The 27,702-nt window shown below is 44.4% G+C and overlaps 1 protein-coding gene and 1 non-coding gene across 3 annotated transcripts; both read right to left on the reverse strand.

The window, feature by feature from the left end:
• Positions 1 to 3,852: 3,852 nt before the first annotated feature.
• LOC120018346 (bleomycin hydrolase-like) lies at positions 3,853 to 27,218 on the reverse strand. Of its 2 annotated transcripts, none has more exons than XM_038961490.1 (12): positions 27,109 to 27,218; positions 21,891 to 22,088; positions 20,841 to 20,950; positions 20,435 to 20,576; positions 17,645 to 17,733; positions 17,265 to 17,357; positions 10,115 to 10,270; positions 9,724 to 9,882; positions 9,538 to 9,605; positions 9,053 to 9,170; positions 8,484 to 8,553; positions 3,853 to 5,343 (listed from the first exon to the last, which is right to left on the reverse strand). In XM_038961490.1, exons 1-12 carry the CDS (start codon positions 27,116 to 27,118, stop codon positions 5,192 to 5,194), a joined length of 1,365 nt encoding a protein of 454 aa, XP_038817418.1. In that variant the 5' UTR covers positions 27,119 to 27,218; the 3' UTR covers positions 3,853 to 5,191. The 2 variants fall into 2 exon arrangements, with proteins under 2 accessions (XP_038817418.1, XP_038817417.1); XM_038961489.1 differs by having other exon boundaries at positions 8,484 to 8,556.
• trnap-ugg lies at positions 17,872 to 17,946 on the reverse strand. Its single transcript has one exon. It is a non-coding gene; the product is annotated as a tRNA-Pro (tRNA).
• Positions 27,219 to 27,702: the final 484 nt, after the last annotated feature.

Raw genomic sequence — 27,702 nt, forward strand, 5'->3', positions numbered from 1 at the left:
TGCCGGTGATGTCTGGTGAGAACCTGCCTTACAACAGGCCTACAAGCCCTCAGTCCAGCCTCTCTCAGCCTATTGCGGACAGTCTGAGCACTGATGGAGGGATTGTGCGTTCCTGGTGTAACTCGGGCAGTTGTTGTTGCCATCCTGTACCTGTCCCGCAGGTGTGATGTTCGGATGCACTGATCCTATGCAGGTGCTGTTACACGTGGTCTGCCACTGCGATGACGATCAGCTGTCCGTCCTGTCTCCCTGTAGCGCTGTCTTAGGCGTCTCACAGTACGGACATTGCAATTTATTGCCCTGGCCACATCTGCAGTCCTCATGTCTCCTTGCAGCATGCCTAAGGCACGTTCACGCAGATGAGCAGGGACCCTGAGTATCTTTCTTTTGGTGTTTTTCAGCGTCAGTAGAAAGGCCTCTTTAGTGTCCAAAGTTTTCATAACTGTGACCTTAATTGCCTACCGTCTGTAAGCTGTTACTGTCTTAATGACCGTTCCACAGGTGCATGTTCATTAATTGTCTATGGTTCATTGAACAAGCATGGGAAACAGTGTTTAAACCCTTTACAATGAAGATCTGTGAAGTTATTTGGATTTTGACGAATTATCTCTGAAAGACAGTGTCCTGAAAAAGGGCCGTTTCTTTTTTTGTTGAGTTTATTATGTCCAGATAACATTTTCACTCAGTATTTCATTCTATTCCTTGTACACAAACCCATATGAATGTGTGTTAAGATTAAGACTGCTGAAAGTCTGTGGAATTGGAGAAAAAGCAATTCTACAATAGGTCAGTTCCAAGGTGAGGATAGCTGAGAATGGTGGGTGAGAGGGAGAAAGAGAGATGTGTCCTACCTGGGGTGAAGAGGGATGCTGCTGGGACCAGCGACCAGCTCTGCTGTCCATAGACGTCCAGCTCACTCCCAGTCCCGGCTCAGCATCCCGGAGAGGCAGGGCACGGATACACACTGGACAGAGCTGGGCTTACCCAAGGCCACATTCTACTTTGCCTTGATTAGTTACACACACACACAAACACAGCTTTTGCCAGTGCAGGGATCTCTTGCTCCTAAATCCAAGACGCATATTTCTGAAGGGGAAAGAAACTGAGTGGCAGTGGAGCTATCCCTGACTCCTCTTACAACCACCTGCATAAGACTGTCATAAACTGTGTGTCTGTGCAATGAAGCCCCCTTTGTCAGGGTTAAGTCTCTAAGTTAGAGACTTCCAAGTCCAGTCACTAGAGGACCACAGAGAGAGAGTCAGACACAGAACACAACACCAGTGTGGTGGTGCTGCTGCGAGTGCGAGTCACTCCAATCTGTTTCCAAGCTGCAGTAGGTTAATCCCCATCTCTCTCACAAACACACACACGAGAAGAGGCTGAGAAATAAATAAAGCGGAACAATCCGTCCTCTACAAAGGGTTTTAAGTTGCTGTAAAACAAAGGCATTAGGACTTTGAACCCAGATAAATCCTTGGTAGTGATGTAAAGTCTCGGGAGTGGTGACGTCAGGACATCTATCAGTCCATAGGAGCCAGGGAAAGTAGTAGAACTGAAGGGTATAGTATTATAATATATAGTATTATAGTATTCGTCTTGAATAAGAAGGCTATGTATTAAGTGTTTAATGAGATTCACCATCCAGACTCCCATCACGATCAGGTCAGTCATCGACAAAGCCCTGAAAAAAATGAAGTGGAATTTCTTGGAATCGCTCTCTGGGAACGTAGAGGGGCTAAACTACATATTTGCTGCTCAGTGCTGCCAAGGACAAGGTACAGCACCTAAAAAACCCTTAACAGCCTCTCTACTACATCCCAATCCTGGGCCCAGCTGGCCCCAAAGCCCCTCACATGGAAACTAACTCTGTGTGTGTGTATGTAACGCTCAACTCTTAAAGCCACGGGTTCTAGCGGCCTATGTAAAAAAACATTCCATCACCTCCAAACTCAACGGCGCTAAACATACCAAACAAACTCAGCGGAGAGATTAACGTCAACCTCCCCGAGGAATAATGGAACGAGATCTGACAGCTTTACTGTGGTGCTCCTCTATTGTGTTAAGTCATTCAAGCCTCGGAGTAGGTGGCCTGATCTAGGATCAGGTCCCCCGTCTACTGTATACAGTGGCAAGAAAAAGTATGTGAACCCTTTGGAAATATCTGGATTTCTGCATAAATTGGTCATCAAATTTGATCTGATTTTCATCTAGGTCACAACAGACAAACAAACACAGTCTGCTTAAACTAATAACACACAAACAATTATACGTTTATGTCTTTATTGAACACACTGTGTAAACATTCACGGTGCAGGGTGGGAAAAGTATGTGAACCCTTGGATTTAATAACTGGTTGACTCTCCTTTGGCAGCAATAACCTTAACCAAACGTTTTCTGTAGCTGCGGATCAGACCTGCACAACGGTCAGGAGGAAATATGGACCATTCCTCCTTTACATAACTGTTTCAATTCAGCAATATTCTTGGGATGTCTGGTGTGAACCGCTCTCTTGAGGTCATGCTACAGCATTTCAAATCGGGTTGTCAGGACTCTGACTGGACCACTCCACAAGGCGTTTTTTGTTCTGCTAAAGCCATTCTGTTGTTGATGTACTTCTGTGTTTTGGGTTGTTGTCCTGTTGCATCACCCAAGTTCTGTTGAGCTTCAATTGGCGGACAGATAGCCATACATTCTCCAGCAAAATGTCTTGATAAACTTGGGAATTCATTTTTCTGTCGATGATAGCAAGCTGTCCAGGCCCTGAGGCAGCAAAGCAGCCCCAAACCATGATGCTCCCTCCACTATACTTTACAGTTTGGATGAGGTTTTGATGTTGGTGTGCTGTGCCTTTTTTCTCCACACATAGTGTTGTGTGTTCCTTCCAAACAACTCAACTTTAGTTTCATCTCTCCACAGAATATTTTGACAGTAGCGCTGTGGAAAATCCAGGGGCTCTTTTGCGAACTTCAGACGTGCAGCAATGTTTTTTTATGGACAGCAGTGGCTTCTTCCGTGGTGTCCTCCCATGAACACTATTCTTGTTTAGTGTTTTACGTATCGTAGACTCGTCAATAGAGATGTTGGCACGTTCTAGAGATTTCTGTAAGTCTTTAGCTGACACTCTAAGATTCTTCTTAACCCCATTGAGCATTCTGCGCTGTGCTCTTGCAGGCATCTTTGCAGAACGGCCACTCCTAGGAAGAGTAGCAACAGTGTTGAACTTTCTCCATTTAAATACAATTTGTCTTACCGTGGACTGATGAACACCAAGGCTTTTAGAGATACTTTTGTAACCCTTTCCAGCTTTATGTAAGTCAACAATTCTTAATCTTAGATCATCTCTTTTATTCAAGTAACAGTTCACATCAGGCAATGCTTCTTGTGAATAGCAAACTCAGATTTTGTGAGTGTTTTACAAAGGGCAAGACAGCTCTAACCAACATAACCTATCTTGTCTCATTGATTGGACTCCAGGTTAGCGGACTCCTGACTCCAATTAGCTTTAGGAGAAGACATTAGCCTAGGGGTTCTTTTCCCAACCTACACTGTTAATGGTTCAATTATGTATTCAATATAGACAAGAAAAATACATTAATTTGAGTGTTATTAGTTTAAACAGACTGTGTTTGTCTATTGTTGTGACTTAGATGAAGATCAGATCAAATTTGATGACAAATTTATGCAGAACTCCAGGTAATTCCAAACGGGTCACATACTTCTTCTTGCCAGCACTCCTACTCTGAGAGGCTTTATGAATACAGGCCCTGGGTCGGTACTCACAAAGCATCTCAGAATAGGAGTGCTGATCTAGGATCAGGTCCCCAGTCACTATATTCATTTTTGTTTTTTAAATTATGATCTGAAAGCCAAAACTGATCTGAGATCAGCACTCCTCCTCTGAGACGATCCATCGACATGATCCTAAGGTGAGAGGGCTGTCAATATGCACCTGTATGGTCCACTTATGCAGTGCTCCCTACAGACAGGAGAAATCTGCACTGGAACATTCATAGCTATGACAAAGCATCAAGATGGATGCTGCAGATAACAGCGGGCCAAACTAACAAAGCATAGAAAATGAGTCGTCCAAAGGGGATTATCAATAACAAGTCTTATGTGCCAACAGAGACATGGTGAAAAGTGATACTTCAGGGGTTCTTGGAAACTCAATTACAGGCCGTTCCTGTGTTTTGTCATTTCAGGAGATCTCTGGGACTTGTAATGATTTAATAGTGGGGTCGGAGTGGAGGGCTGTGGTAGGCTTCACACGGCCTGGGTTCCAGGGGACTGAGCTGACCCCTCCAGACACCTCACCTTCGAGCTCCAGCCAGCCCGTCTGTCATCCCTCATTCCAGGCAGAGCTCACAGTAAAGCAGGGCAGACGTCGAGTTCATAGGGGGAGCTTGTGCGTAATCACCGATGTCTCTATACACATCAACTGAGTGTGTGTGAGTTGAGATTCCCCTACTGCTTATTCACCAAAACATACTAGTCTGATCACCACCACTAAACTCTGACTGAACCGGTCATAGACGTGCTATTATGCTGCCGTGCTGAACCGGCACGTCCCTTTCTCAGAGAGGGGCTGTCAGTGAACGATAACTCCCCGGATTGGTGACTGGTACGCTTCTTCCTGACACCCCCGCCTAACTCACACACTTCACTCTAGCCTGGCCGCTCTAGGTTGACCTCTGACCTAGGGAAGCTAGCAGAGAGGAAGGGATGGCATTACGCTGGGCCTCAATCATACAGCTAGGACTGATGGTGTGGATGTGTGTGTGTGTGTCTGTCTCCTGGTGAAAGACTGGGATGGACTACTTACGTAGGATGTGACCCTCAACCAGCCCTAACAAAGAGATGGTACATACAGACCTTTTACCAACCCCAGAGCTTTCTACATCCCGCAGAATGTTTAAGAAGCCAGAGAAAAAAAGAAAAAAAAAGAAGATTAATTGCAATAAACTCCACTGGTGCCGGAGAGAAGTACAAGAGGACATGGACAAAACAAAATGGCCGAAAGAAGACGTGTGTTTTTCCAGTAAAAAAAACAAACTTTTATTATTTGTCTAGAGAACAGGCTGTGGTGGGTGGAAGTCTATGGAGGAGGAAAACCAGAGAGATGGGGCGGAGTCAAACAGACCAGGGTTGAGACCGGGCGGGTGAGATGGGGTGGCACCCTCTGTTTCCATAGTTACAAGGCCAAGGCTCCCATTGGGTCCCAGGCAGGAAGGACGATGGGCTCCTTCTGCATTACTTCCAGCACCTCGGGGGCCAGGTACTTCTTGTCCACGACCACTTCGTACACGTATTCAGAGAACCACTCGTCGGTCATGATTAGGTAACCTGCACACACACAGAGATACATTGGGTTAATTCATAAAGTTAAAAAGTTAAAAGACCTGATGAAGGTGTATTGATATTGTTGGTATAAGATCCATTCAATCAGTGGAGCGTCAAGATCACCTGAGCTGCTGGAGTTTATTTTGAATAATCATTAGTCTTGATTAACACCCATCTCTAAGACCAGGCAGTCTGAAATCCATTAGCTAACAGCAGTACCAGTGACTCACTCTGTACTTCAGTGGACTGCCCTATACTGAAAGCAATGAGTGTGAGTGTTCTGAAGTGTGAGTTCTGATAAGAGGGGCGTCCCGTCAGCACCCCTGGACTCAGGCCTATTGTTCCACAGGGAGAGGGAAGGATGGACCCCCACCCTGGACCACCCCACCCTGTCTGTTCCACACAACACCTGGGTTCAAATATTATTTGAAATCTTTCAAATGAATGGGTAGGACTGGTTTGCTTTAGCCTGCATGGAGTGCCAGGTGGGCTGGGTTTGCACTTTTGGGACATTTATATTGGTTCCATTGCACCAGGCAAGCCAAGCTAAAGTATTTGAAATGTCAAATAGTATTTGAACCCAGGTCTGTCCCACACTTCAATTGTCAACTCGCACACCCCAGCCCGATAAATCTCCAGATTGCAAGGGAGGGACTGACCGACACACATCCTTTTATTAATTAACACAGCATTAGGCCACTTTATCCTGCCCCCCCCCCAAAAAACTGCCACTTCCTCCTGCTCTAAAACATTTTCATAACAAGCCCAGAAACACAACCTTCAGTATACATGATCCTAATCACAGACCATGGCCCTGAGAACACGTACACACAGAGGCCACGGCCTCTCTCTCACAGACAGGGTGACAGAGAGTACATCAAATCAGAAAGAACAGCATATAAAACACTTGATATGAAGAGATTAGACCGGCGAGAGAAGGATTTTTAATGACAAGAAAAGGCATTCCTCATACATTGTTCTAATTTATCTACAAGGGCAATAGGCCTGTCTGAACAAACTAACAACCCAGAGTATAGACAGACAGGAACAGATGCAATCTGTCCACATGGCGATAGGAGGAGACTTGGGATTTGAGCAGGCACGGGCGGGTTCATTTTGGCACGCAGCAGAAAACATATATTTTTTTAAACAAACTTTTCTTATTGGACAAGTCCAGGCAGTCCCTCCCCGTTTCAGACTGTTTTCCTCCGTTTGGCGCCTAATGAACAGGGCTGGGCACTAGACCAGGTTGTGACTGTTGTTTGACTTTCCTCTCATCTCTGGACCCATGCAGAGCATTCAGAGATTCACTGCCCCGCTGAAAAGTTGAGTTATCGATGACGTCACGGGGACCACGTAAAAACGTGCCTGAGCTCAAAACAACACCCCTGGTTCTGTGTGTGTTCAATCTGCGTCTTCTTCCTTTCCAGGAAAGACGTGTGTGTGTGTCGGGTGGTGGTTTCATATAGCGTCATTATTTGTCTTACTGGGTACTGCAGATGTGTCCTACGCCGTCTTACAGGGAGAGCTGTGGATGGAGTTTATTCAGATGAGCTGTCCTGCCTAAGATAGAATAGTACAGCTGAAATGTCGTCAACAACACAGGCCAGCACGTGCCGTTTCCATCGTCTCCTTAGTTCACGAGAATGAGACAATTATTTTCCAAACCTATCTGCGATGACATCACCATCCTACATGTAATAGCAGATTGTAATAGCAGATAGAAAGAGTATGTTAACAAGGGAATCGCAATAGCCAGGACAAATGTTGTTTCTCACTACACCGAAGTAGCTGTAAAAGGGGTCGTGTAGAATCCGAGAGGTGCGTTGAAGAGGGCATCTCTAGCCTATAAACAGTCTGCCACAAGGGAATATCACGTCAGATTGGCCCACATTTCCCATATTTGTATAATACCGCGTAAAAATACAAATAGTGCACTCTAAGGCCATAATTTATCTTGAGAAAAGCCCTGGTGTTTGAAGGGGTTGGGCAGTTTGCACCAGGCACCACGGTGTTAACCTAATTAGGCGGGATCCTCTTGAGGGAAACAAAATATTACAGGCAATTGGAGAGATGTTAACCCTCGAAACCTTACAAACACACATTTTCTCCGTCCGTCGTGGCGTTGACAAGTCATCCCCCCCAGTCTCCAGCTGTCAAACAAACAGTGCTCTCCACCGCCGCCCTCCATATCGTTTGTTTTCAATAACTTTATTAATACATCCGAGGGAAACGAGAGCGGATATGAAGGCTTTCTTCCATCTGCGTGGATGTTTATGGAATGGGATATGCGTGAAGTACAGTTGATTTGAAGAGGCTTTGGTGGTAGGACTTTTTTATAGTCTCAATATGCAGATGACATGAAGTCGTTGACCCGAATGTTGGACTACATAACAGAAACCCAAATAATCTGCACTGGAATGTAGAGGGATGGAGACAGAGAAGAGAGAGTGGGGGAGGAGGGAGAGAGAGAGGGGGGGTGGGAATGGCAGATAATTACATATTTTGATTAAAAAGCCATGCAGTCCCAACGTAAGGTGGGTTCAGTATTTGTTTCCTTTCAAATGTTTTAGCGGCGCTTGATGGAAGAATATTACTATTTGAACCCAGGCCTGTGGTTTGACAGTGTCGGAGTCTTCCACACAGAGGAAGTCTGGAGGCTGAAACAAAATGGCGTACTGCTGTGTTGTGAGAGGGACAAAGGGCTGTTGTCTGTGAGGGGGAAAAGGCCCCGTTGATGTGCTTTCTCTCCCTCCTGGGTTCATAGCCTTAACAGACAAAGCTACGGTAGGGGCCCAGACATGAGGATGCCGCAAAACTAACCCCAAACCAAAACCAGCCCTGCACACCAGAAGTCAATTATAAATTCATAACAACGCCAGGCGGGTGGGGAGGGAGCATTTTTTCCCTAATCCTACTTCAAATTCAATCGACCTGACAGGAAATTCAACTGTCCCTGTGATTGTACACTAAGCCCTGTGGTGTGAGAGAGGGAAGAGAGACGAGGGGTCTGGGCTTTCACATAGCTCGGCTTAGGCGGACCTAGAGGGGCTCTCGTGGTGAGAGAGGCAAACAGACGTCACAAGGCTGTGTGAGAACGGGCCCTCTCCTCCTCTGACCTCTGACCGACTCAGCGCTCTCACCTTTATTCCCACGGTCGTCCCCCCAGGAGTTCTCCACCCTCCACTTCTCATAACCTCCATCCTTTTCATCCTGCTAGAGAGAGGGATGAAGAGAGAGAGAGAGAGGGATGAAGAGAGAGACAGAAGAGAGAAATCAAAAGGTGTACGATTTTGTACTACCCGATAAGGAGGCGGATGCACCAAACAAATGGAGAAGTCCAAACAAGTCTGTGTTTTCTGCTTTACGCCTGTCATTCATGGAGTACATGGTACATGATGATATATACAGCAGATTATACAATATGTTCATCAGGAAGAGAGGAGTGCAGGATTCCCAGTGGGGTGCAGGACAGGACTGGTAACTCCTATGTTGTGTAGCCTAGGGCCCAAATACTGTCCAGCTGTTCTGAGGGGAAGGAGGAGACAGCTGGGGTCACTTACGGGGGGGGGGGGGGGGGGGGGGGATTGACAGCCATTTTAAATCCTGCAACCGATTCATACGACTGTAAACACACACTGGATGCCTTTGGTGCAGAGTCACTGGGAAACACTCAAATGCGGTGCGTGTGTACAGTGTGTGTGTGTGCTACCTTGTCGGTGACAGCGGTGAGAATCATGGCGTGTGTCATGAGGGAGTCTCCGAAGATCAGTCTCTCTGCCTTGGACAGGTTCTTTACGGACACCCCGAACACCAACTCATGGTTGAACCTGAGAGACGGGGAACACAGGGAGAGACAGGATGAGATCTCACACACACACACACATCTGATTGATAGTGAGTTATACATGTGATGTTGCTGCATGTATGCTGCCCTACCAAGCAAAAAGGCAGTAGCTGCTCATAGCGTGGAACTGAGAAAAATGGCTTTTATTTACCTTGGTTTCATAGTAACCAGTGCAGTTACTGCTAATATGACTCCCATTTTCTCAAAAACACAATACGAGGCAGGATTTGTCCACATAATTAAGCATGTATTTAAACGTAGCAAAAATGACAACTCATTTTTTGACCAAATGAGTAGTTACTGCCTTTTTTGCTTGGTAGGGCAGTACGCTTCTCTCTCATAATACTCACACATTCATGTCATTGATGCCCAGTTTGCCATGGAAATGCTTGCCCACGTCACAACCGAACCACACAGCCTACGAGAGAGAGAGAAACAGACGTCATAGGCAGTCTCCCTGCATACTCACTCAGCTCTCAAACACAGCCTTTGTCTAACTTCCCAGACACGTTCACACACACACACACACAGAGTACCTCTCCCTCTTTGATGGAGTCCGCGGCGGCCTTTTTGAGTAGCTGGATGGGCTGGTTGTTGTACAGGGTGTTGTGTCCTCCCACCATGTTGCCCAGGAACTCAACGCTATACAGCTTCTCATAGGGGTTCTGAGGCCGCGGGTCATTCACCAGACAGACCTGTGGTGGCGGGGGAGTGAGACCAGGGGTCAGACTCAGCTCATCAAGTAACACAGGGAGAGAGGGTATGATTGTAGAGAGGTTGTTATTCCTGGTCTAATATAGGGCGCCGTGCTTTTCCTGAGTCGCAAAATTCACAAAACTTCTCGGAATAATGAATTATGATCAACTCCGGTCTGCATGACACAAAGCCTATACTGATATTCTATTAAAATCAATCAATAAAGCTGGCCTTGTCCTGGATGTTGTAGAGAGGCTTGACCAGTTCCTTGTAGAACTGCTGAGGGGACAGGGGGCCCATGCGGTGGAAGTTCTTGTCCTTGTCTCTGTACTCCCAACAAACGGAGTCAGGAGGGCTGCCTAGACACACACTCGCCACCCGGAAGACCTGTACGCAGCACACACACACGAGAAAAAACAGAAAAACAGGCCAGATTTTTGATTTTTTTTAATACGTAGGTTAGTCACGCATTACTACTTACTATAAGACACAGACAACACATTGATATCCATCACATAGTCTTAAAAAGCACCATTGTAAAACTCAAACTCGGGGACCAAAAAGAGCTCAACAGTAGTGTGAGGAGGATATCCGCCCTGCCAAAGCCCATTCCCTCTTACTCTGCCTGGCTGTAGCGCTCGTTCTTCCTGTCGTTGTGGCTTCTGACTGTGTTCCCCTGGTGTTCCTCTGGCCTCCATCAGTCTGTTTTGACAGGGTTCTCAGAATAAGCCTTCCTTAAACTGATACAGCAATCTCAGGAATGTCCCTCTAAACTTACACATACCCGTCCTATGAAAGTCTATTATCTAACCGGGTGTTCTGGTGGTTTGAGAACTCCCTGCATTTTCTGTCTTTGATAATGCTGCGGCGGGCTGCCGATCACAAACAGGCTTAAAAATAGCACGCTACCTCCCAAACTGGCACGTAGGAAGTCCAACCGCTAGTATACGAGCCCACATACGCAATACACACAGACACATACTTCTATATATTTACGAGGACTTCCCATTGACTCCCACTATTTTCATTTATTTTCAGCAAAAGAAAGTCCAGACAAACTAAACTCCTCATAGGGTGAAAATAGAGATGGGGAATTATTTTTGGCCCCGGAGCCATTCACCAAAGCATAGACACTCAGGGGCTGTTGCTGCTGCACTTTTCCACTGTGTCAACTACATTAACTACTAATAGCATTCCTGTGTTCAGGGTGATCGTAGTCAACTATTCCCACACAGGCCCTTGTTGTAAATGAAGAATGTGATATTTGACTGACTCAACTGGTTAAATAAAGGTTAAATAAATACAAATATTTTCAACAAGACAGCACACCCAGTCACATTCCCACCTTCCCAGACCCTCACCTTTCCCAACACACAGACAAGACAGAGCCTTGAAGACTTCAGGTTTGTTTTCACTGTCCCGTTGCCCCACGGCGCAGACTAAATGCCAGCGGTGCCCATCCCTGCCCTGAATTTAACCAGCACGGGGCCCAGATGCCCCGAACACAGAAACAGGCCCCTTCACCCCCGTGCCCTCGGCCCCTGTCCCACCTCACATCCCTCTCTCCTCGGCAGGTTAAATAAACGCCTATCCCGTCCAAACACAACAGAGCACCCATGTAGACCCGGTGAAACGAGGCTATGCTCTTCACAAAACAATGAGCCAGAACCCCACTGACGTCAGCAGGCCTCAGCAGCACAGCCCTCAGTGAGTCAATATTGAATCACCTGCCTCAAACGGATGTAGAGACAGACGAAGATGAGCACGAGACACTGGGTGGGCTGGGCACGTCTCCATTAGAATCATGTATATAGCACTACCGCCAAGACTCTGGGTACTGTCTCTTCTGTCCTGTACCTGCTAAAATGTTGATTATTAGTGGACCTTTTCCATTGTATTCCTTCACTGTGTTCAACCACGGTTAATTTCTCAGCACTAGTACAGTCCTCCTCACTACTAGGCTACCAAATCTCTTATAGATATCCAACCAATCCTGTTGACTCCCTCCCGCTCCTCCTCTCAGGACACAGAGAGCCATCCATCAGCATGGACAAGCAGAGGCTGACAGGGCCATGTGTGGGGAGCAGGCAGGCAGGCAGGCGGCCCACCCTCCCTTCCTGCCGCCACCCTACCCTGGCCCTTCCACCGAGGACAGACACACTGCGTTTAGGATGGAAGGGGGAGAGGGGGCGATTTACGACTGCTGGACCATGTTAGACCAGTTTCTTTAGAGACTGCTTGCCTTCTTTTTAATGTCTGTGTCACTGTCTGTATATCTTCTGACGTACACTACGTAGCTCCTCTCCCTCCCACTCCAAAACACTGCTTCAGTGGGTGGAGCGGGTGAACGAACGCAAAACACTGCTTCAGTGGGTGGGTGGAGCTGGTGAACGAACGCAAAACACAACAGAAAGAATCCCACGACTGCAGTCTGTCGGGGACTGGTTGCTGTGGGTTTGTAAGCCGTTTGGTTTCTGAGCGCAGACGGGCGTCTTCAAGGCCACCTGGCTTCTGATTTTCTGCTCGGCCAGGGTTGAATTAGGGCCTTATCTGAGATGGCGGCTGGGATCCCCTGTTATTGACAGGAAGCCGGAGTGACCAGTGTTTGTAGCGGGAAATTGCATCGCCTGCACCAGAGAACATTAATAGCCTGGGATAAACATTAAAACACACTTTGTAATAAGAAAGTGTCCGTCTTCATGAAGGCCGAACCAGACAGTAACACGGGACTGATTAACAGTAGTCTAAGACCTGGCTCGTTTCTTATTAGACAAGTTTAAGGTAGAAGATATTCCACTTCCTGCCTGTTTTTATCCGTTTGGTGCCTAATGAACAAGGCCCTGTACTTATAATCTACAGAAAAGCCCTGCAAACCCAATTAATTTGAACAGTCTCAGCAATTAATAGATTAAGGAAGCTCTTCTAGATCCACAGCCAGCCCCCCCCAGCAACCTGTGGGACAACGCAGATCATATTCTTGTGTCATGTGACATGGACGAAGCCCAGGTGTGGGTAATAAGGCCTTGTAAATGGCCGAGGCATCCGGCGAGGCTGCGTGTCTCAGCGGATCAGTACCTACATAGCATGTGTTTGCATGCTTGGCAGTAAACACTGGAGCACCTGCAGCACGACAGCCAGTTAGCATCAATGCTAAAGCAACACACACGCTCCATCCTTTCCTCCTCGGCTCACGCATGCCTGTTTGCTTGTTGATTTACCTCCCATTGCCCAAACAGAGAGAAATCAGCTCGTTAGGAGAGAAATAAACAAACAAAACAACAGCACGCCACACTAAAACACCTTGTGCTGGTAACTGTGAAGGGCGGAACCTGCCAAGGCCAGTACTCACACAAAGGGTCTCAGAGCAGGAGTGCTGATCTAGGATCAGTGTTTTTCATTTTGAATCACAATGAATAAAAAGGATGGACCTGATCCTGGATCAGCCCTCCAACTCACACACGCTTTGCGACTACGGGCCTGCTGCTTTCGAGTCAAAGCCCTGGGACACAGAGCCTAGATGAAACTGTAATGCAAGTGACCCGTTCGAGAGAGCAGCTGGGGTAGAAGAAACGGACTGGGGTTGATTGAGACTTTCTGGCCTTGTAAACAGAAAACACATGGGGTCATTACAGATTGTAACAATGTTGTTAAATTAAGAAATATGAGTTTATGAAGTGTGGCAGGCAGCTTTTCAGCGCTGGCAAACGAGCCCACACAAAAACAAACCCACCCACAGCGACCTGCTGCTTCAGCCAGCGCTGAGCCAACACACTTGGCTATGTCCCAAATGGGAACCTATTCCCTTTATAGTGCACTACTTCTGACCAGAGCCCTCTGTGTCCTGGTCAACAGTAGTGCACTATATAGGGAATAGGTTCACATTTGGGACGTAGCCACTCTAAAACGTATCATGTCACTCAACTCACTGTCCAATCAAATACTCCTTACAATCTACAAACACAGCGTTATACTGAACACAATCACATGTGCCTGAAGGAGAATTTCTATTCAGAATGTCCGACGCCCAGATAGCCACGTTCTATACAGTAGAAGCAGCATAGGACTGTTTACGATTCAGTCTGCATGACGCAATGCAACATGTACCGGACCGAATGAGCAGAGGACGTGAGGAACGTGTGTGTGTGTGTAACACAGTACGTGTGGTCGTGTGCTAGCAGTCGGAGGTGGTTTACATGTATACGTGTGTGTGTGTAACACAGTACGTGTGGTCGTGTGCTAGCAGTCAGAGGTGGTTTACATGTATACGTGTGTGTGTGTAACACAGTACGTATGGTCGTGTGCTAGCAGTCGGAGGTGTTTTACATGTATACGTGTGTGTGTGTAACACAGTACGTATGGTCGTGTGCTAGCAGTCGGAGGTGGTTTACATGTATACATGTGTGTGTGTAACACAGTACGTGTGGTCGTGTGCTAGCAGTCGGAGGTGGTTTACATGTATACGTGTGTGTGTGTGTAACACAGTACGTGTGGTCGTGTGCTAGCAGTCGGAGATGGTTTACATGTATACATGTGTGTGTGTAACACAGTACGTGTGGTCGTGTGCTAGCAGTCAGAGGTGGTTTACATGTATACGTGTGTGTGTGTAACACAGTACGTGTGGTCGTGTGCTAGCAGTCAGAGGTGGTTTACATGTATACGTGTGTGTGTGTAACACAGTACGTGTGGTCGTGTGCTAGCAGTCGGAGGTGGTTTACATGTATACGTGTGTGTGTGTGTGTGTGTAACACAGTACGTGTGGTCGTGTGCTAGCAGTCGGAGGTGGTTTACATGTATACATGTGTGTGTGTAACACAGTACGTGTGGTCGTGTGCTAGCAGTCGGAGGTGGTTTACATGTATACATGTGTGTGTGTAACACAGTACGTGTGGTCGTGTGCTAGCAGTCGGAGATGGTTTACATGTATACGTGTGTGTGTGTGTAACACAGTACGTGTGGTCGTGTGCTAGCAGTCGGAGGTGGTTTACATGTATACGTGTGTGTGTGTAACACAGTACGTGTGGTCGTGTGCCAGCAGTCGGAGGTGGTTTACATGTATACGTGTGTGTGAACTTGTAACCGTCTCCCTGTGTTGTGCTCTCCTGCACGCCTGTGACAGTGTACATGTCTGTGCTTCTGCAGAGAACAGGACATTAAAAGGGAGGCCCCAGGTCTTTGAAGCTGGTGTGTAGCATGGTGGTGCAGCCTGGCCTCTCTGGCCTGTCATGTGGAGCCTGGACGGGAGAGAGTGATGGTCTACAGCCCACCGTCACACTCCTCACACAGGGAGCGTGCACAATCTCAGACCCTCCCCACCTAAAGTAGGCCTGACATCCCCTGGCTTAATGAGGGCCGGGTCTGGGGGCTTTGATCAGCTCTCACACACACACACTAACCCTAAATGTAACCGCAGACACACGCACCACTTCGAAGCATACATAGAAACACACACATGTGCAAGTACACACCACAACCTCTCATACTTGGTGTTTACATGGTTTGTGTGTGCAGTCGTATGAACCCAGAACACTGCAATGAGTGACAGTTCTATAGAAGACACATGCAACACTCCGAAAAGGACTACAATACGCTATAATTGAACATGACATGTTTTAAATGACCTGGGCCGCGTCCCAAATGACACCCTCTTACCTAAATCGTGCACTATGAAGAGAATAGGGAGCTATTTGGGACGTAAGCCTACTGTGTCAACACAACATGTTGAGGGACGAGCGCACAGAGAAGTTAATTAATGAAAAAGGACCCGACTAACTGATCACATCTGACAGAGTGTATTCCAGCCTAATTAATTATGGCTAATTTGTTGGCTCGCTAGCTAGTATCTAAATCATGACAGTGATGTTTCACTTGTCGCAAAAGATGCCAAGCATAAATAGAAGCCCGGAAGCGCAGTCAACGCGCCCTTCTCCGTACGGACGCCCACGGGACGAGAGGAAAGGCACTGGTTACAACCCCCTCCTCACCCTCCCGGGTCAACATCCCCCCTTTCTCTCTCTCCCTCTTCACACTCCCCCTGGCTGCCAGAGCTGCGTTACTCTAAACAAACTACTACCAGGTAGACAAACACTAACTTAAAAAAAACATATCTTGGTCATAGAAGAGGTGCAACGATGGAGAGCTGGAAATGTTGCACAATCAGAACGTACTGTAGCTAGCGTACTGTAGCTAGCGAACTGTAGCTAGCGTAGGGCATCCAGAGCGGTAAGGGTAGTAGACACAGAATCTACTTAAAGAAGCAGTCAGGGGCATGCAAACAAAACCACACAAAAGCTACATCCTTTATGTAATGTTCTCTCTTTGGCTGTGTGATATTGACTGACTGGCCTCGCGCTCGCATGCACACGCTCGCTCACACACACGCTCCTCTGTCTTAAGTGGTGCTGGGAATGTTGAGACATTATGGCTTCCTCTCACAGTGAAATTGCCTTACGCCATTTAATGTCAGGAGCGTTGTGATAAAGATCTTGTTTACGGAACATTCTGCCATCAGGTCCGTGAGGCGTGTGTGAGTGCACGTGGACACACACGCACGTGGGCACACACACACACTCTCTCTCTCTTTGCTGCCAGAAGTATAGAATCACAAGCCGTCACCAGTGGATTATAAACAATACAGACCCTATCACTACAGCCATTGTTGCTAAATGTGTAAGAGTTGGGTTACGCAATGTTATCCAGCGCTGGGAGAGGCTTGTGATTATTGTCCTAATTCATTACTACCGATAAAGCAGTTTAACAAAAGAAACAGTCACCGCTATTTGGACATTTATAGCAGTTCCTTTTCTAAGCCTACTTATGTCATCCTGATTTGAGGTAGAAAACTAATTAGGGGAAATATAGCTACAGCCAATTCCAACAGCGGTGGTATGTAGCTATCAGGCCTAGATATCAATCTGAACAGAGGAGGGTCGACCCAACTGTCTGACAGTTACACTTTAGACTTGATCGAGGAATCAGTGGTGTGCTGAAAGTCAATACAATATCAAGTCAACGGTATTAGATTGGGTAGTGTACTATTTACACACACAACTTTCGAATCAACCTGTAGCCTTCGGTGTGCTGCTACAACAGGCAATAGATTTTAATTGAATGGCCAATATCTAAATCTGAAAACAAATATTGCCTAATAATAACGGGAGCCGTAATGGTTATTGTCCTTGCCTACCCAGTACCTGCCATGTTAAATACATACAGGCGTGTTACAGCATGTGACCTATTTCCTCCCTGGATGGAGCACAGATCTATGTGCTGTTATACAGCCCCCTCTGGAGAAAATGTTGCAGTCCTACAACATTATTGAAGTACTGAGGAAAACAGTGTGTGTGTCGTGGCCCGTGTCTCTCTTTCCCGAACATGCGCTTACCTCCTCAATCATGGTGTCCATGGCGTCAGACAGCTCGGCTTTAGTGGAATCACTGGCCACCATGTTCCGCAGTCTTAGACAGTATTCTCTCAGCTGAAAGCCAGGGAACATTGGCATGACATACTACACAGCTAACTTTATTACCTCGTGACATTGCGGAGCATGTTGGGTTAGGGTTAGTTATCTGGGTCTTCTACAAGAAAACAGACGACGCCTAAATAAAAGGTGGATTCTACGCTCTTTCCGTGGTGTTTCAGTAGAGTGTATATGCTTGTACTGCCTTGTCTTGGTATGAAACAGGAGGACTAGGTTTTGGTGTTGTATTTCTACACAAGACATCATTATGAATCAGAATGTTGTAAAAATGTGAGTAAACCTACCTTGTGATTGAGGATGTCATTCATTCTCCGTGAGGCCTCGGAGCTGTGAGACTCTGGGAAGCATTTCTTTGGGATAACTCCGTACTTTTCTGATGATCGGGGAAAGGTAATAATAAACATAAATATATATATATATACACACACACACACACACACACACACCATTTAGCAGACGTGTTTATCCAAAAGCGACTTACAGTCATGCGTATATACATTTTACATATGGGAGGCCCCAGCGGGAATCGAACCCACAACCCTGGCGTTCCAAGCGCCATGCTCTACCAACTGAGCCACAGAGGACCACAACGTTAAGGCTTTGCCCATTGGCTCTGGTCAAAAGTAATGCACTATATAGGGAATAGGATGCTAGCTGGGACGCAGATTTGATCTGAACCACAAACCTGACTCATTAAAACAGTGGAAGGGGAAGAGCAAGCAGATTACGTAAAGTGTCACATATACCATGCAGTTACACGGAACGTCTAATTACAAAGAATTACACAGTTACACGGAACGTCTAATTACAAAGAATTACACAGTTACACGGAACGTCTAATTACAAAGAATTACACAGTTACACGGAACGTCTAAATACAAAGAATTACAGAGTAACACGGAACGTCTAAATACAAAGAATTACAGTTACACGGAACGTCTAATTACAAAGAACGAAACAGTTACACAGAACGTCTAATTACACAGTTACATAGAACGTCTAATTACACAGAACGTCTAATTACAAAGAATTACAGTTACATAGAACGTCTAATTACACAGTTACACGGAACGTCTAATTACACAGTTACACGGAACGTCTAATAACACAGTTACACGGAACGTCTAATAACGTCTAATAACACAGTTACACGGAACGTCTAATAACGTCTAATTACACAGTTACACGGAACGTCTAATAACGTCTAATTACACAGTTACACGGAACGTCTAATAACGTCTAACGACACAGTTATACGGAACGCCTAATTACAAATAACGAAACAGTTACATGGAACGCCTAATTACAAATAACGAAACAGTTACATGGAACGCCTAATTACAAAGAACGACACAGTTACATAGAACGCCTAATTACAAAGAACGACACAGTTACATAGAACGCCTAATTACAAAGAACGACACAGTTACATAGAACGCCTAATTACAAAGAACGACACAGTTACATAGAACGCCTAATTACAAAGAACGACACAGTTACATAGAACGTCTAATTACAAAGAACGACACAGTTACATAGAACGTCTAATTACAAAGAACGACACAGTTACATAGAACGTCTAATTACAAAGAACGACACAGTTACATAGAACGTCTAATTACAAAGAACGACACAGTTACATAGAACGTCTAATTACAAAGAACGACACAGTTACATAGAACGTCTAATTACAAAGAACGACACAGTTACATAGAACGTCTAATTACAAAGAACGACACAGTTACATAGAACGTCTAATTACAAAGAACGACACAGTTACATAGAACGTCTAATTACAAAGAACTACACAGTTACATAGAACGTCTAATTACAAAGAACTACACAGTTACATAGAACGTCTAATTACAAAGAACGACACAGTTACATAGAACGTCTAATTACAAAGAACGACACAGTTACATAGAACGTCTAATTACAAAGAACGACACAGTTACATAGAACGTCTAATTACAAAGAACGACACAGTTACATAGAACGTCTAATTACAAAGAACGACACAGTTACATAGAACGTCTAATTACAAAGAACGACACAGTTACATAGAACGTCTAATTACAAAGAACGACACAGTTACATAGAACGTCTAATTACAAAGAACGACACAGTTACATAGAACGTCTAATTACAAAGAACGACACAGTTACATAGAACGTCTAATTACAAAGAACGACACAGTTACATAGAACGTCTAATTACAAAGAACGACACAGTTACATAGAACGTCTAATTACAAAGAACGACACAGTTACATAGAACGTCTAATTACAAAGAACGACACAGTTACATAGAACGTCTAATTACAAAGAACTACACAGTTACATAGAACGTCTAATTACAAAGAACTACACAGTTACATAGAACGTCTAATTACAAAGAACTACACAGTTACATAGAACGTCTAATTACAAAGAACTACACAGTTACATAGAACGTCTAATTACAAAGAACTACACAGTTACATAGAACGTCTAATTACAAAGAACTACACAGTTACATAGAACGTCTAATTACAAAGAACGACACAGTTACATAGAACGTCTAATTACAAAGAACGACACAGTTACATAGAACGTCTAATTACAAAGAACGACACAGTTACATAGAACGTCTAATTACAAAGAACGACACAGTTACATAGAACGTCTAATTACAAAGAACGACACAGTTACATAGAACGTCTAATTACAAAGAACTACACAGTTACATAGAACGTCTAATTACAAATAATTACACAGTTACATAGAATGTCTAATTACAAAGAATTACACAGCAACTACAACATTAGTAACTCACTTGAAACAGAATCTAGACAGTTCCAGTATAAATGGTGCTTATTTTCTGCAGTAAAACAGCCACCGCCGAGTAGTTGCAGTCTAGTTACACTGTGAATCCTAAATGGCACCCTATTCCCTACATATGGCCCCTGGTCAGACGTAGTACCTGATATAGGGAATAAGGTGCCATTCAGGACTCAGCCATGACATAATGACATAGCATAATGCAAGCGTTGCAGCAACACTCCCCCGATCGGGCAATAACAGGTGTGAACTGACCAATGAGGTTGACCAGCATATCCCACTGGCCGCCGTCGTTGGTGGGATTGGAGAGCAGGAACTGGACCAGTCTGCCGTCCACAGGCTCTTTCCTCTGGGCTGTCTCCACACAGGCCTGCAGGAAGTAGTAGCACCGCTCCACCTGAAGGGAGGGGAGAAAAGGGAAATGATTGGGGGGGGTCACGGTGACGTCCAATCGGTACAATATTGTCCAGTGTACAGAGCGCCACACACAAAGGGGGTTTAAGGCAGACAATGAGTCTAATAGTACTAGAAATACACACTGACAAACACACCAACACCGTTTACACCCTACCGCTGAAATGTATATATTCCAGCGGCTGTTGCTAAAAGTTGCTCAAATTAATACATGTGATTTTAATAAGACGAACAAACGTGGTCTTACCTTGTCCCAGAAGAAGAGGTAGGACTGACTGAACTCAAACTCTTCGATGTTGAACTTTTTCATGAAGGGAAGGCGCATGACGTTGAGGCACGAGAAGATCCAACATCTCCCTGAAACACACAAATCAGCACAGATGACTATGGAACCGTGTATATGGGCGCAACTGTTAAGACATACGTGTGCTTCAATGGTTGCTTGCTAGATGGCTCCCTATCCCTTATACATAAACACATAGTTAGGCCTCTGTGTGGCTTTGTCATTACAGAAAACCATTTAAAATGATGCATCAACAACAACAACAAAAAACGCAGCAATGAGAGCAGTGTGTTTGGGGACGGCCGGGTTGTCAGTCAGAAAAGTTGGGGAGGTAGGCTAATCAACTTTTGATACAATGTATCCATCTTCAACCATTCGAAAAAGGAAGAACGATGCTTCGCCGACCTCCTGTCTACCCACTCCATGGTTGAGTTCCAAATGGCACCTTATTCCCTATATGGTGCACTACCCTATATAGTGGCGTCAGGCTAATGGGGATCCTAATGATTCAACCATTTTTACTAGCGCCGATAGGGCTGGTCAAACGTAGTGCACCATGTAGGAACTAGACTGCCACATCTTTTCTCAGGTGCCGAGGCCTATTCAGTTCATTTCAGTTTGGAAGCAGCATCTAACACTACTGTGCAGACTTTGTACATGGCCAGGCCTCTGAAGTAGTTGCAGATGCTGGGTGTCAAATATATTGGCACCCTTTAATTCAATTTCTTCAACCAAAAAAATTGGGAAATCGAAAAACGTTGTGTTTATACGTGTATTTGTTTGATTTACAGCTGCAAAAGGACTTTTTATTTTATTTATTCTAAACTGAAATTGAGATTTTTCACTTCAATTTCAAAAATGGCCTGTACTAAATAATCTGTAAATTAGGTGGCTACAGAGGGGGGGGGGGGGGGGAAGCAAAAAAAAGCCATTCAACCAGTTTGAAAAGAAAAAACAGAACATTCTGTTTCATTGCAAGGGTGCCAATATATTTGACCGTATCTGTAAGTGTACCTGAGTTTTTCTGGTTGGTGATAGGCTTGCCCTCTGTGGGGATGGAGTGCTGGAATATGTGCACGGTGTCCTGGACCGTCTGCCTGTGCAGACACACCTCCAGCGGGTCGATGCATGTGGACACATTCTGGGCCAGCAGGTACCTGGGCTCTGCCCGCAAACGCTTCACAAAGGAGGCAATCTTCTCCTGACTCAGACCTGAGGAGGACAAGCGAGAGGTCGTAATTTTTAAGGAGACAGGGTTAGCCCGATTACCGGTCTGTTTATGCTCTCTTGCCAACTTCAGAATGGAATTCTCATGCCAGACATTGTTTGACGTGACAAGGAGTTGGCAAGAGAGCAGAAACAGATCTGGGACCAGGCTAGGACAGGGTTTATTAGAAATGGAAACAGTCTGGAAGAAACAAAGTGGTAAAGAGCTGTAATATAGGGAGGATGTTATTTGTGTTTGACCTGGCAAAGAGACAATGGGTTCCTAATTGTAGCGGGACAGGACTAATAAAGTTGTGCTGTATTACTGTATTGAATTGTCAACAAAGTGGCAAAAGGATCTTTCAACTGCCTTGCCCCGCCCTCGTCCACTCCACACAAGGTGGTACAAAACAGTTCGGTATCAAATTCAAATATGCCCGAGCTCACAAAAGTGTTCTCATCCTATTTTCACAGGAATTATCCATATACAGTGCCTTCAGAAAGTATTCATACCCCTTGACTTATTCCACATTTTGTTGTGTTACGGTCTGATTTCAAAATGGATTAGATAAATGTTTTTACTCACCCATCTACACACAAAACATCATGATGACAAAGTAAAAACATATTTTTAGAAATGTTTGCATATGTATTGAAAATGAAATAAGTACTCACACCGCTGAGTCAATACTTAGTAGAAGCACCTTTGGCAGCAATTATAGTTGAGTGTCTTTCTGGGTAAGTCTCTAAGAGCTTTCTAGACGTGGATTGTACAACATTTGCCCAGAATTGTTTTCAAACTTCTTCCAAATTGGTTGTTGATCTTTGCTTGACAAGATCTGAAGATGATTGTCTTAGATTTTCAAGTAGATGTCAGAACTGTAACTCGGCCACTCAGGAACATTCAATGTGTTTGGGCTGACCCCATTTAGTCGACTGATCAATTGTTTGGTCGACCGAGATTTCTTTAGTCGAGCAGTAGCAACAACAAAAAAAATCCTAGTGTACCTGTCTGATTCGCACCTGTCTGAGTGTACTGAACCATTGGGGAGGCCGTGGGGATGACAAAGTCCATCACTCTAAGACATGTGCTACTGAAATTGTATATGGTAATATTACGTAAGAACAATTGTGCAACACTAATAAAAAAGTATATTATTTTATAACAAAATGTGCTTTCTCCCGCGATGGATAGCGGTCGCTGTCCTCGGTTCTGAAACATCAGTGAGCTGTTGAATTGGCTTCTTTTCCCAGACCATGTTGCCATGTGCATAATAGCAAAGTTAACCAGCATATTAGTGTTGAGAACAATGCGGCAAAGGCAACAGCGGAGTCAGGAGGCGAGAAAACAGCACTTGCCTTAAATGTCTAAGAAAAGTGAGGAGAGAAGAAACCCAAAGTGAATTGTCTATAATCAATAGCCTAACTTTTAAATGTGTCTGGCTTAATAAATCATCTATAAATAAAGTATATGGGAAAATACACGTGTTACAATTTCGACCAACAATTGGTCGAAAGAACAGACGACTCTAGGTCGACCAAGCCCTACTGTGTTCTTGGTAAACAATTCCAGTGTAGATTTGGCCATGTGTTTTAGGTTACTGTCCTTCTGAAAGTTAAATTCATCTCCCAGTGTCTAGTGGAAAGCAGACTGAACCAGGTTTTCCTCTAGGAGTTTGCCTGTGCTTAGGTCTATTCCATTTATTTTTTAATCCTGAAAATCTACCCACTCCTTAACAATTACAAGCATACCCATAACATGATGCAGCCACTGTCATGCCTGAAAATATGGAGAGTGGTACTCAGTAATATGTTGTATTGGATTTACCCCAAACATAACATACTGTATTCAGGAAAAAAAGTTAATCGCTTTGTCACATTTTTTGCAGTATTCCTTTAGTGCCTTGTTACAAACAGGATGCATGTTCTGGAATATTTTTATTCTATGCAGGCTTCCTTCTTTTCACTCAATTAGGTTAGTATTGTGGAGTAACTACAATGTTGTTAATCCATCCTCAGTTTACTCCTATCACAGCCATTAAACTCTGTAACTGTTTTAAAGTCACCATTGGCCGTATGGTGAAATCCCTGAACGGTTTCCTTCCTTTCCGGCAACTGAATTGGGAAGGACACCTGTATCTTTGGATTGACTGGGTGTATTGATATACCATCCAAAGTGTAATTAATAACTTTACCATGCTCAAAGGGGATATTCAATGTCTGTTTTTTTTACCCATCTACCAATAGGTTCCCTTCTTTGTGAGGCATTGGAAAACCTCACTGGTCTTTGTGGTTGAATCTGTTGATCGGCTGAGCGACTTACAGTTAATTGTATGTGTGTGGTACAGAGATAAGGTAGTCATGAAAAAAAATTAAACACTATTATTGCACATAGAGTGCATGCACCTTATTATGCAACTTTTTTACTCCTGAACTTATTTAGGCTTGCCATAACAAATGTGCTCCGCAAAATAAATATCAGCCTGCGCAGAGAAGCACGAGATTGAACTTCACTCAACTTTCTAGAGTTTTCCCCGTCAGTTAACATTATGAACATTTCCCTTTACTGTTGGAATTGTGATCGAATCAATGCAATATTAGCCACTTTCAATACAACATACAGAAACTAAATGAACTATGCAGGACTTAGTATGCAAAACTAGAGATTTTGTTGTAGGCAGAACACATCTGAGTAGGATTCTATTGTATTGACAAGCACGACTCAGGCCCGCTCTCTACACAGACCGGTGCGCCATAACCAATTCAGAGCTGCAGTAGGCCTATATGCAAATCGGCCATTGCCATATATGGATATATGCCATTCACTTTGAACTGGACTATGTTTACAGCATGAGCTGTCATGAGAAGATGTGCTTGTTGAGATCAAAGTGAGAGCTACATGTAGCCACGTGTGCACATTTGTTCATATCCTTTGCTAGTTTGTGAGTTATTAGCCCAGTTATAGATCATTTTTAGTCAGCAATGGGGGAGTGATTGTTTCCTACAAGAGCACAAAACACGTGCAATTCTAGCCACCTTTGAAAAGTGAGTCAAGAGCTTTTTTTGTCTTAAAGGGGCAGTGTTGTATTTTGAGATATGCTTGAATAAGCTAAGAAGCCAATAGGCAGAGGGTAGCATAATTTGCCTGATAGCCCACTTGACCACTGTTACCATTGTAACTTAAAGCAGGTACAGCCTCTGTGTTCACAGTAAACACGTGCAGGAAGTTGCACCAAATTTTCACAATGTTCAAGTTTGCACTCAGCAGGCCTGAAATTTGCTCAGTGCCTAAAAATGTAGGGAACATTGGTGTAGGCTAGTGACAAAATAATAATCTATTTAACCCACTTTAAATTCAGACTAACAACAAAATGTGGAAAAAGTCAAGGGGTGTGAATACTTTTTGAAGGCACTGTACTATATATGTGAAACTAGAACTCTGTAGTAGTGCTACACTGATAAAATAATACTGGTGTGTCATTCCATCAAATATTGAACAGCAATTAAAAACGGAGAAGACCATTGCTTAATCATGCATACTGCCTGCCTCAAGCCCTATTGCTTCTGGTCCTTTAGGCTATTTTCCATGACAAAAAAATGTAAATATACTGGCCATTCCTGGGGTGTATTCACTAGTACACACCGTAGTAAAGGATAGCAAACATTGTGCAACAGAAAATATTTTGGAACAAAACGTGTGTTATTATTTTTGACAAATTGAGGTAGATCCCTCCCTGTTTCCTACAGGGATTGACAAATTCACATGCCTCAATTCTCCATCTTTACCACTTCTCCAAGTTGGAGAAGTCATACCTTATTCCCTGCTGTCAGCTTGCTACAGTAAATGGATAATAGAGACCCTATTATGAAGACACTGATTTAATCAGTGTACATAACCAAGTGTCGCCATACAAACGCAGGAATAGGCTGAGAGCCCATTCCAACGCAGCCTCCACAGAATGGAAAAGCTTGAATGGGAATGACTGTCAGTGTCACTTTAGTTTTGCATGGAAAGGTGCCAAACTGGTGTATAGCGTGACTTGCAACTTTACATAGGAGTTGTTATATAGCTTTTATGACTGACGTAGCAACTTTTCTAGTCTTTGGGTGCAAGTCTTTCAGAGATCAAAAAGGTACCAAATCACACCATAAGATCAAAGTCTATCACTATAAACCCGTTGTCATATAGTGTCAAACATCCTTCCCAATCTGGTAGCCTAATGTTTTTTGGTGCCAGGGAGGGCATATCCTGACAGCTTTGCACAAATCAAAGTATTGAGTTGGTCGTGCACTGCCTGCTTGTTGACAAACACTGCTTCCCACTTTATTAAAGGGAAGGCAGGAAAGCTAGCCCTTAAAAGCTTAAGGTCGCTGGTTCGAATCCCGAGCCGGCAAGGTGGAAAAGCTTCCGTTATGCCCTTGAGCAAGGCAGTTTAGCCCCAACAACAACTGGTCCCCGGGCGCCGATGACGTGGACGTCGATTAAGGCAGCTCCCCGCACCTCTCTGATTCAGAGGGTTTGGGTTAAATCCACTGGATAATGCTCACCTAAAAAGTTGGTTAGAAAGAAGGCAGCTCAACTTGCTTGCTATGTTAACTGACTGACTGGCTAGCTAACACAGTTAGCTGCCAAGCCGATAGTTGGCTAACGTTACATAGTTAGCGAACGTTAGCTAGCTAGCTAGTTACTAGTAACCATAAACTTTTCTGGCATTGATAGCTGGGAAGACGTTGGGTGGCTGTGCTGATGTTGGTCGGCTAACGTTAGCAAGCTAGCTAACAATATCTGTCATGTCATTAGCAAAGTGAAAATACACATAAGCAACTGGCTGGTTAGCTAAGCTATGTTACCTAACTTAGCTAACTGGCTAGCTAATGGTCTATCTGAAAAGTGATATAAAGCTAGCTAGCTAGTCGGCTAACGTTAGCTAGCTTGCTAGACACTAGCCGGGAACGCAAATTAACCTCACATGCTGGCTATACAAGTGACAATGAATGAAATAAGAGAAAGTAACACATTACATACCAGTCTCCATGTTTACGAAGAGGGTTAGCAAGAGTTTCTAAATGTCTTTAAAAGTCACCGGCTCTTTGTTTATCTCATTCGCCGACAGTCAGTCCGATCAGAGTTCCGACCGGAAACAGGAAACATAATTGTTACAATGTAACCCCGTGTCCCACCCGTGTCTGTCCTAGCTGTGGAGTTACATCATATACCAATTGAATGTATTATTTTGATAGGTTTATAATCCTGATTTTAAAGGAGTTATTCATTAAATGAAATGAAATTGAGTTTCAGTCAGAACTGTTTAGGATTTGATTAATATTAACAGACAATGGCAATTGAATGGACTGGTTAGTTTTGGCACTAATTGTTCCTCTAAAATAGAAATAAACACCCTTGGCATAATAGTTTCAACAGCTTACTGTACCTGTACACAGCCAATCTGTAAATAGCACACCCAACTACCTCATCCCCATATTGTTACTTATCCTCTTGCTTTTTTGCACCCCAGTATCTCACATCATCATCTGCACATCTATCACTCCAGTGTTAATGCTAAATTGTAATTATTTCGCCTCCATGGCCTATTTATTGCCTTTACCTCCCTACTCTTCT

This window comes from Salvelinus namaycush, chromosome 23 (genome assembly GCF_016432855.1).
Source record: "Salvelinus namaycush isolate Seneca chromosome 23, SaNama_1.0, whole genome shotgun sequence".
Taxonomy (NCBI): Eukaryota; Metazoa; Chordata; class Actinopteri; order Salmoniformes; family Salmonidae; genus Salvelinus; species Salvelinus namaycush.

Bases quoted from the DNA above. Each gene is read 5' to 3' on its own strand.
- LOC120018346 (XM_038961489.1), bottom strand. The intron at 17,734-20,434 runs GTCAGTTCACAC...CCCGATCATCAG, and splicing joins TATGCTGGTCAACCTCATTG to AAAAGTACGGAGTTATCCCA. The intron at 9,171-9,537 runs GTGAGTATTATG...CCCGTCTCTCAG, and splicing joins GGCATCAATGACATGAATGT to GTTCAACCATGAGTTGGTGT.